Here is an 11,392-nt window from a genome sequence, read left to right as displayed (position 1 = left end):
ATCATGGTTTTAATACAAGCATGATGTTTCACATAGTGCACATAAAGCTCAAGGACTCAGAACGTATTCCAGCTAAAGAATCTGAGGGAATAAAAGAGCAAATTCTAAGCCCACCTACTGCTTACAAAGCACAGATCATTGTGGAAAACTTCCAAAAGCTTAAGATAAAAGAAGGGTAATTCAGAGGGACAGTGTGTACTTGTGTTCTCAAAATTCCTCAGCTAATCAAATGCTTAGTTAATGTCCATCTCTGTACTTGAATGGAATAAGAAAGCTTTCACTTAAGAAAATAACAACCCCCCCCCCAAAAAAAAAAAAACAAAAAACAACCAGGATTTATACACGATTTTCCCTGCTGAACATATTTCAGTTCATGATAGGCCTGGAGGCCTTTCCAGTAATAAATAATTTTTTAAAATATCCTATTTCTTTTTTCTGTTTGTTTGTTTGTCTTTTTTTTTTCCTATTTCTCCATAGTGACATAAATCAGACCCTTAAATCAAACAGGGCTTGAACCATAAAAGTCAATAGCAATCCTTCCATTGGCATTATATTCTGCATCATGTTTTCAGCAATTTACAGTTTTAGATTCCAAATTCTACATGAATACTGCAGAACTGGGAGCACTCAGAATTTCCCTCATTCAGGCTTTACCTGAACATGCTGTGTCAACAAATGCTGCTCTATTAAAGAGAGGTGCAACTTAATGACAGCTATCTGTTACATACTGATAACCTTCGTCTCCCACTGAGAAGGGTCAGAGAATGCCTAAAGCTTCTTAATCATAATGAAAAGCAGGAACAGTTTCTATCATAAAAGTATATAGTATTGGGGGACATTTTCAGAGTAGCTTTTGTAAATAGGAATCAAGGTCACTTTGAGTTTGACACTGAGCTCTCTCTACCTTTCCTATTCCAAGTATATTGGGAGAAAACTAATCAAACAAGAAACTAGCCTTTTTGGCAGCACTCAGAACTCCAGCTTTCAGTTGGAGGTAGGAAATGCAGAACTGACAAAGGGAAACGGAAGTATTTCCAACTGTTTGAAGCTCAACTGCAACTGCTGGGTTCATGTCAGAAGGTTTGTACCCATTATATCTGAATTGCTTTTGTCCATTCCTAGTGACCCTGTTTTAATATGCACTTATTTTCCTGTACTACAGGACACCTAGAAACTTAACATCCCTCAGACAGCTTCGACAGCAAAGTGGTTAATGTTTGAAGAATGAGTCATTCTTTCCTTTGCCATGACATTAGGTTCTTATTGTACAACCCTGTACAGTACTTAGTAATATTTTTTAAAGATTTAAAAAGCAAAGAGTTACAAAACCATTTGCAATTAACTTGAAATAGAAAAGATAGCACTTTTTTTAAATCCCATTATATAGTACACCGTATAAATTACAGAGTATTCAAATGCATAAATGCATCTGGGTAACATTTATCAAATGTAATTTTTTCATTTTTGTTGGGGGGTTACTTTTTCCAGAGGTTTTTTTTCTTTGTCCTAGACACCCCATCTCCCCTCACTATCACGTATGACAGTGCTCCAGGTCTGAGACATTGCTGTTGCAGTATCGCATGTTGTTGGGGATGTGGCAGTCTGTGTAGTTAATGCCCCCGTTTGGGGTATAAATGGGCTGCAGTCTGAAATCTCCTTTAAGGAGTTGATCATTATTTAAGGAGACAATCTGGAAGCTGGTTTCCGTCATCTCCAGGATGGAGTTGTCCTTCTTGGTCCCTGCCTCGCAGTAGTCATCTTTCCGACGGCCTCGGTTATATTTCCACTTCTGGGAGGTGTAACGCCCTTTCTTGTGCATGTGCCAGCAAAAAATGCTGAGCAGGACCACAAGGACAAATATCACTGCACCCCCAATCAACCCTGCCAGCAGAAATGGGGAGCCCAGGTTTTGAGAAGTTGTCTGCTCATGGCTGGAGGGGATGTTGCTGCCATTGCTCAAAAAGGAAGCCTTGGTTGTGGCTTCTGAACAGACAGTGTCTTCTCCAGTTCGGTAATTGTTATAAGTATCCAGTGGAACCAAACAAATCCGATAGGTGGATTTGGGCTCCAGATTTACCAAGCTTAAGTGTTGCTTCTCACCACTAACTATTCGTTCCTGGACAATTCCTCCTACCAGACTATGGCCCATTTTAACCCACGTGAGTTTATATGCCATCACGGTAAAAAGAGACATCCAGTTAACTTGGATGGAAGTGTCATTCACAAAATGGATGGACAGTTGAATCCGTTCAGATATAGGAGGTGTCACCCTTTCTCTGTCCTCCCTGTCAGGCACAGTGGGGAGTGTGGCTATGGTGGGAGTGAGAGGATTGTATTTGCTACTTGGGGGAGGAACTGATGAGGTGGAAACTAATGTAGTTGGCATGGCTGTAGCTGGGACTGGGGTGATGATAAGTGGCAGACCAGGGGTGGTGGTGGGGCATGACAACATATTCATATTGAGCTCCCTGACTGCCATACCTCGGACCTGCTCTGGTCCCTGGCACATAAAACCCCGTACATTGATGGAAGCGGGAATAAATTTGAGCCATTCAGTGACCCACTTAATACTGCAGTCACACAACCAGGGATTATTCCTTACAGTGAGTTGCCTCAGGTTGTGAAGATTATCAAATACGCCCTTTACCAACATCCGAAGTTGATTGTTAGAAATATCAAGACGTTCCAGCTTGTAGAGGTTTGAAAAGGCTGTAAGTGGTATATGGGTTATCTGGTTGTCCTGCAAGTAGAGCCTTAGCAGGTGTGTACCTGGAAGATCGGGAGGAGGGTAGGTCAGTGAATTCCGCACTATTGAGAATTCCTTGAGCTTGGAGAGGTGGCTGAAGGTGCCTTCAGCTATGCCTTTATTAGTAAGGAGATTGCCATCCACAATCAGACGCTCCAGACTTGTAAGATTCTGGAAGGCCAGGTCTGAAATGACAGCAATTCTGTTTTCGTCTACTCGAAGTTCTTGTAAGTCCACCGGAAGGCCTACTGGTACACTGCTTAAGTGATTCTTGGACAAGAACAGAAGCTTGAGGCTGATGGCTTCCCGGAATGCCCCATCCTCAACGCCAACAGTGGAGATGGAATTGTCATCCAGGTGCAGCTCTTCCAGCTTCAAAAGCTGAGCAAGGGCAGCCCGAGAAATGGTCTGAATGTTGTTTTCCTGCAGGTGGAGAACCCTGACATTCTTGGGCAGGTTCATGGGGAATTCATCTAATTGGTTGCCATACAGGTAGACTGTGTGCACAGACTGGACATTGTGCAACTCTGCAGGAAATCCAGCATTATTAATTTGGTTATTATGGAGGTAGAGGACGGTTACACCCTCCGGTATCCCAAGAGGCACTGAGGTCAAGCTTCGCTCATTACAGTAGACAAAGTTTCGGTCACAGCGGCACACTTTTGGGCAGGCCAAACTTTTGGAGACCTGCATGTAGAGCCCCAGGGAAAAGATAAGCCATGATTTCATGAGAACAGCCCAATCTGTGGGCCACATTCTAGTCCACGAACCCATTTTTAGTTTAAAGAAATAAAGTACCAAAGTGTTAAAGAACTAATAACAATAATAAAGCACAGGTAGCAAAATCTCAGGTCATTAAAATTGGCTTCTATTTATGTCCGGTGTTCAGGCCAGAGTTAAAGTCCTGGAGGCTAAGTATAAAATAATCCTTTTATAATTGGCCTACCTCCTACTTTTGATAAGTAAGCCACAGTCTTACTAGCCAGGGTTACAAAGTTTGTTGCCTTCCTCCATGTGTGCTGAAAGAAACAATAGCCGTGTCTTTGCAGGTGAGCAACAGGTTAATTTAAAGCTACCAAAAGTCATCTGTGTATGAGTTGCTTGGAGGGATAATATTTCCTTTCACTGAAGTCTGTTCATGTTACACTCAGCTTTCTGAAGTCAGCAAAGTCCTCATATCAGCTATCTGCTGGATCTGGCCTGCCTGTAAAAGAAAAGAGAAAAGAAAAAGCTGAATAACATGAAATGTTTAATAGGGAAGATCAAGCCCATTGGAAGACTATTCTAAGGCTGTGCTCTTTATGGCTTTCTGGAAAAAAGACATTAATATTAAACATTATCTTAATATTACTGTTTAAATAGTCTTGAAATAGATTTGATGCAAAGTCATTGCAGTGACTGAAGGACTTGCAGTGACTTCAGTGAAGGCTAGATCTATCACTTGTGTTTGCATATTGTACCTTCAATCTTTGTCCTCTCACACTCTATTTCAAGTCCTAAAACTAAAACATTCTACAAACCTAAAACTAAACCATTTAACTGGAAAATTTTGCTCAGATATTTTTCTTCTTTTGCAGGACCACTGACTTCAATGAATGCTCTTCACTGATGCCTGACAGAGTAGACTCTGGGCTGCATTGTTTAATCACACTCTGTTTTTTTCATTTTGTACCAGACTCTGGAATGTTTTGCTTCTATTTCTGTAATGCCATTATGTATATTCTCCAGCTTAATGCACACTGCAGATTATTGCACCTCACTACAGTGAATTAGCTACTTATGAGGAGAGTCTTTTAAATAAGTATGGTAATCCACAAATATAGGATACCCTGCTGTAAGGCATATATTTGCTAAAACTATCATCTTGATATTGTTTCTGATGTGAATTGTGCTGTCAACAGACTTCAGAATTAGCTTTCCACTAAGTGAAACGGGCTTACATCTGCTAAGTTATTGTTTTAGGATATCAGCTCAGACCACAGCAGTTTTGCAGAAGAGCATTTTCTTTGAAACTATAAAGGTTAAATACTTCTTTTAATTCTGCTACACAGTTGTCTATGAACGGCTTCATAAACAAATTTGTTAGCTTTAGTATAGATGAGTTCTTTAATGTATATTTTCAGCTTTTAAGTGTACTTTTAACTTTTACCTTCCCAGCTATTATTTATTATTCAGTTCTGTAACCAAACAATTCAAATCTCTGAAGCATGCAATGAAATATACTGTATCATATGACATTATCTTTTCTTCTAATATGTTGTTTCCAATGATTGAAAAAAATGCTGCATTTTACGTACTTGAACGTAATGAAGGATATAAACCTTCACAAGTACCAAGCATGTATCTGTCTCAGGGTCCTGAATTGCAGTTACATAAGCACAGTATTTTTCCAGATTTTGTTGACCCAGATCAAAACTCATTGGCTGGGATTTCAGGAAAACAGAATTTCAGTGAACAGAAATCATGTTTAAAAAATCTCTTTTCCTTTATTTAAGCAGTTTAAGCACCATCCAGGTAATTCAGAAAGAAATGTAATTCAGGAGTACATGAAAGCTTGTTCTTCTGCTACAGCTGTGCAGTTTACAACATGTCCCAAATGCTGCTTTTGGGAACCTTATGGACTGACAGTGTAAAAAGTCTCTTTAGGAGTTGCAACCATGCAACTTTGCATTTGTAGATTACTCTATCTATTTGGAGCATCATCAGGTATCAGCCTCAAGGCTAAAACAGTTGGAGATAAAAAGTGAGACCCTGAAAAGTCCTGTAGCTTATCATTATGAATTCAAATGGTAAATGTACCTATACTGTAATGCAGCCTATACTGTGTGTTGTCCTTTTCTAGAAACAGTAAGATTAGCTACCCCATTATTCAAGGTTTTCTCTCTCACAGGCATATTTCAGTCGAGTGGTTTCATTTCAATGATGTAAGATGACGTGATACTGTAGAGAAACTCTAACAGGATTACATTCTAACATGAGCCTAAGTGTGACAGTTTATCCGCCTTTAATATGGCCTGGCTCCCATCTAGATCATACTGTTCTGATCCGTCATGACACTGTCATTTTAAAATAAGAAAGGACATGCAGAGCCTCCTCTGAGATGCTTGGGAACACACAGAACAGAGCGTGGTTCTCTCACTTTCTTTCCATCATTGGAGAGAGGCAGCCTATACCTCCTAACAGGGCCAATGCCCTGCACTGAGCTCTTTTTCGATTGTAAGTCCAATTGCTGATTAGGTTTTATTTGACTCCCAGAAAGCCCAGCTGAGGATGTGCAGCCACAGGCAGCTGCAGCTCCTGGTTTGCTGGGAATCTCCTAAGGAGGGAATGTCATATTAAAACTGATTTATGCATTCACCTTATTCTAGGACTCTGCGCAGAGTACCTCTCACCTGGGTAAATGTGGCACCTGAATAAAAGATTTCAGTAATGATTCTAGTAAATTGGCTCAAACACACAGCACTTCTCATTAGATATTACAAGTAAAAGAGCTTTGACTGGACAGTCACTTAAGCGTATCAGCACTTTGGAAGCTGGCACTCTGGAGTTTATCTCCTTTTTATTGTTACACAGATTTTGCCACTAGAAATCTGATAAAACTTTCCTATCATTTTCTCCCCTTACGATGGTGAGAAAGGAAGTCCTTTTATTAATGCCGGTACCCTAATCTCCAGCTATCAGTCCTTAATAAACCGATACTATTAAATTCAGTACAGAAAATATGCATTGGTAACTACTGTTGATTGTATTAAGCAAGAGCACAAGGACAAATCTAATCAGATATTTATGACTTCAGGGTTGACTGTGGTGTGACAGAGGGAAGGAATGAGGAAGCAAAGATACAACTGAATGTGTTTAAATAAATTATTTGGGAAAAGCTTTACCTCAGTAGTTTTTTACAACTGTTTAATAATAACTCATAGTAGTGGTCATAGTTGCAGTATTTTTCAGCAAATCTCAGGGACCCTAATGTAGAAGTGAGTTGTGTTCCTGTGTTAGAAATCTCTACCCCAAAGACATTAAAAAGATTGAAGAGTTGAACAACCTGCTTGATTTAGAAAAGAAACTCTGCGAAGGAAAAACATTCTCGAAAAATTCTGGAAGGCTGGGAAAGCTGAAACAGTTTGTTCTTTAGCAAATTGCCAACGCTGAAGGTAGGTAGAGTAATTGAGCTTTCCCCCCATCCCTGCCACGTTGGCTTCCTAAAGCAAGCTCTCCGTTTTCAGTATTCTTACAAGAACTGATCTGAGTCTCTCTGCGAATGAACTGATCATTTGCAGAAGCAGAATTTTGGAAGTGGAGGAGTTAAGAGCACTCAGTATCCTTAGCTTTCATGACTGTAAATCTTGGGAATTGACTCATAAACTATAGATGGTAGTGACTTTGCTTATTGTGAAGCCGGAAAGTTCTAAAAACCAATCTAGGAAGTGAGGATGAGGGTAAGGGAATTTGTGATGGTTAACTTAAAATTAAAGAAATCAACAAGCAAATACCTCAATAATAACACATCTGCCCATCATCACCTTGGTCACTTTTGTTTCTATTTCCTTACCCTGTACACTTGATTTCTATTAATTCTCACTATATCCTCCTTGGAGCACAAGCCACATCTTCCAAGTGTCTAGGACATTTCCTGTCTTACTGCAGCCAGGATATTAAATCCCATTAGGATTTAAGGAATGATATAATAAAGTTTAGAAAAGCACATTGAAATAGATGAGAACATATGTACAAGTTTTAGGTGGCCATGTCTGAAAATTTGGCTTAGTGGCCTGAGCTCCTGACATCAATGGAAATGTTCCCTTTCATATCTTAAGAGGAATTTCTGATCATTTTTTTTTAATCTGTCTTTTTTCAAATCTGCCTCATTTAAATACCCTTTTGGCATGACTAATGCTAGCTGGAGAAGAACAATTCTGGCTTTGTGTATTGGATAAAAATTTCAAATTTGCTTTTGTTCAACAATGCATCTGAACATCTCCTTTCAGATATTTTGATTAAAGGTATTTAAAGGCTGAAATATCTGGCTGCAAGTTGGGAAGGTGACGGTTTTATTAGTCCCACCTTCACTGGTCAGAATCATCCACACAACTTCAAGCTTTAGTCACCCTGCTGTGCATAGCCGTGAAATAATTTAGCTACAATAAACAAACATGCTTCAATAGTTAATATATTACTGAAAATGCTACTCAATCATAAATTTGTGGTATCTAGGAAAAAACCCCAACAACCCACTAGCAGCCTGCTTATGCAACTCTCCTGCCTCACTGACCAATATTGCCTCAGTGGCTGTGTCTATGGTGTCTAAAGAAGCTCCAAAGCTGCCCTCAGGGCATCCTCCCCACCTTTCATGCTGCAGTCTTCCAAACATGCAGTCCCAGGTGTAGCAGTCAAGGTCCCTGTGGCTGGCTGAGAACCTATTAATGTTCAGGGGAGATAACAGAGAATCAAGGGAGGAGATAGCATATGGAGCACAGCCTGCATACGAATACTTACAGCCCTATGTTATAAGCACAGGAGTTTTGTTGTGCTCCTGAAGCCAGGTTGTCTGTCTTCATTAGTCTTCCCAAGTTTTATACTAAGGCTATTAATTTTTTAGACGGAATAAAATTAACAACACTTGGCTATTCTTTCCTTCAAGGAATCCTGAAAATAATCAAAAATAGATCCTAAGAATCCAAGTTTTTTCTCTGATATTCTAACCACTCAGCACCACTTTTCCTAGCAGTTCATCCATTTATCTGAACTGAGTGCCATGCAACGTAAATAGAAAGGCAAGCAAAACCAAAACCAAATGGTCATATCTACTCTTTTCACTACTACCAGTCAGTGACTCTCATTTAGCACAAAACCATTCAGCATAAATTTTCTTGGCTTTACTGCAGACCAAGTTCATAATCAAGTCATAATCTTACTCTGCATAATTATAATATACAGCAAGTACAAGGCTATTATGTCTGGAATTGAATGACAACCAGAAAACAAATCTAATTCCATTCCTCTGAAACCTAGTACAGAGTTTCTAGTGCTTAAGAAAAATGCCCCTCTATTTCTATTATCTGGTAACAATAATAATTATGGAATAATACCTGACAAATCCCTTTTTTCCACATAAGTAAAGTTCACATCTACACGTGAATGAACATCCTGCTTTTTTTTTAACTGATTAGGAGACTAAGGTGATGGTTTACTGTATATGTTTCTCTATGAGTTACTTGGTTTTGAACTTTGTGTTGAAAATTTAATATGAGGCTATAATCTCTGCATCAAAGGCACAGAGAAAATGACCCAAAGGAACCAAAATGCTTTTACAGGAAACCCTTTTGCGTGCTTGCTGCTGTGGCTGCTTCATACTTATGGGTGTGTATTATGTAAGAAGAATAGGTAAGGAGGAAGAAAAGAGGTGAAGAGGAAAATGAGAAGCCATCCTTGGTTCCCTCTTCTGAAGTGAATATTGACGTTAGGATAACGATCAGTAGTTAGTACTGGAAAGAAACCTTAAAGTGTCTCTGTACACTGTTACAGACACTATGAAGTCTATATGGACAGATTTTGGCAGAGAAAGACATTATTGCCTTTGCAATGCTGTTAGCAAAATGATTCAGCAAATGTACACAAATGAGCTCTTCCTTCATGTATTCTTTTCTGCTCTGATCAGAACATTTCTGGTTTTGCCTCTCAATTTGCACTTATAATTATTCTCAAAAGCTCAGATCAGGCAGCCTGCTGCAGGCAAGTGAAATGGGTTTGGATCTGACTTGGTGGAGGCAGGAGAAAGTTTAGAAAGTGGTACATCTTGCAACAATGGGTGTAAAGACGTCATTCATCATCCTTCTCCCCCTTGCTCTTCTTTAACCTTTTGCTCCTCCAAGCCTTTTATCTCTTTCCAGCTACATTCCTGCAAATTATTAAGCAGACACATTTCCCTGAAGGATGCAGGCTTCAGGAAATCCCTTTTTAAAAGGCATGATATTATAATCAACAAAAGCTTTGTGTTTGGAAATTTGGGTGGTGTACAGGTTCTTGTCAGTCAACAGAAATCTGACAGAGCCCAATTCCTGACCGCCAGGAGGGGGAGCTAAGGCAGCAGGAAACTTTCTCTCCCCTGACTAAACAAAGAAATGAATAAATGTGGGTTTTCTTCCCACTTTGTCTGTCCCCACACACATGCACACACTTCTCCTTCCCCACAGATGTCTGGGAGAGCCAGTGACTGCTGGTTTGTTTGACAGCGTCTCTGTTACATGCCTGACAAACTATTTGAGCAGTATAGCACTTTGTTTCTGGGAAAATTAATATTTCTATATTCTAATAATGAACACTATTCCCAGCTTGAATTTTATGTGCTTCATGATTCAAGATGGTTCTTCACTTGTGGGTTACTACAGAGTGCAGGTATTGCATAGGTATGAGGAGGCATGTAAGGGAGTGGTGGTGGTGAAGAGAGCAGTAGAAAAAGAGAAAGAGAGGTTTGTGAGGGACAGAGCTCAGATACAGTAGATTTTTCTCCTTTTACAGATTAGTAGGAACCAGTGGCAGGACAAAAGAGAGATAAAACTGCAAGACATAATCACTAGAGTGACCACTGTACTCCAGGAAACAGGGCTGAAATAGCTACAAGAACAATGGCATTAATGCTTCAGGTGGAGCCATGAATTCAAGGCTGCCATTCTGTGCCCCACATCCTACTTAGCTTCTCAGACTTGTCTGTAAGTGGGTGTTGAAGTGCCAAAGTTCAGATGTAGAGAATACAGTCTGCCTAGACTAACGTATCTTCGCTCCTGCATTTACTTTAACAGTTATTTATTTATGATAGAAGGAAGTTATTCTCAAAACTTGATGTTGCATAACTTCATCAAGACTGTATCACCTGTGATAATTAATAAATCTCTGAGCCCAGAAACATTTGCATTACCATTCTGTGACAAAAAAAATAATCTCTGCTCATGCACACAGATGCCCTATAGGTTAATATAATTTCTTGTCATAGTCAATGTATGTCAAGGAATATGACCATTTATAATAATACAAACAAGTATATCTCTTTCAATTTCAGAAATGAAAGACTATAGAACATATAATGGAAAACATCAAAGAAAAAGTGCATTTCCTACTGCAAGCTGCATTAGTGGACACTGTTTTGCTATCTATCCAAATTTATCTTTTCGTTTGTCATACCTCCCAGTCCAATCTCAATGCCTGTCTGCATGGATTAATCCCGCACAGACCTTTGCTATTGATTGTTTCAGCTTCTGGCAGAACCAGGAGAGTTCTAGAAATGGAAAATTGCCACTAAGGACTTCCTGCCTGTGGAGTCCTGAATTATAGTGTAGAAATTGTCAAAAACAACTATTTCAGCTAATTGTAGCTGTCAGAGTAAAAGGTGATGAGGACACACGTGGCAAATTAAAAAGCAAAATCTTTAATTGCCTGCAGAAGTAGGTAGGATTCCCTCATAGAACACAAGGGAGAAGAACAAGTCTTATGAGGAGCGGCTGAGGGAACGGGGGTTGTTAGCCTGGAGAAAAAGGAGGCTGAGGGGAGACCTCATCGCTGTCTACAACTACCTGAAAGGAGGTTGTAGCGAGGTGGGTGTCGGTCTTTTCTCCCAAGTAACAAGCGATAGGACGAGAGGAAATGGCCTCA

The 11,392-nt window shown here is 39.7% G+C and overlaps 1 protein-coding gene across 1 annotated transcript in view; it reads right to left on the bottom strand.

The window, feature by feature from the left end:
• Positions 1-310: 310 nt before the first annotated feature.
• Positions 311-11,392, bottom strand: part of FLRT2 (fibronectin leucine rich transmembrane protein 2) — a 73,622-nt gene continuing 62,540 nt past the window's right edge. The window contains exon 2 of the mRNA XM_009280756.2: positions 311-3,950. Within this exon, the coding sequence (XP_009279031.1) occupies positions 1,532-3,520 (1,989 nt within the window). The 5' untranslated portion in view covers positions 3,521-3,950 and the 3' untranslated portion in view covers positions 311-1,531. The remainder of the gene's footprint in view (positions 3,951-11,392) is intronic.

Source organism: Aptenodytes forsteri, unplaced genomic scaffold (assembly GCF_000699145.1).
Source record: "Aptenodytes forsteri isolate BGI_AS27 unplaced genomic scaffold, ASM69914v1 Scaffold193, whole genome shotgun sequence".
Taxonomy (NCBI): Eukaryota; Metazoa; Chordata; class Aves; order Sphenisciformes; family Spheniscidae; genus Aptenodytes; species Aptenodytes forsteri.
This window is presented reverse-complemented; position numbering and strand designations above follow the sequence as displayed.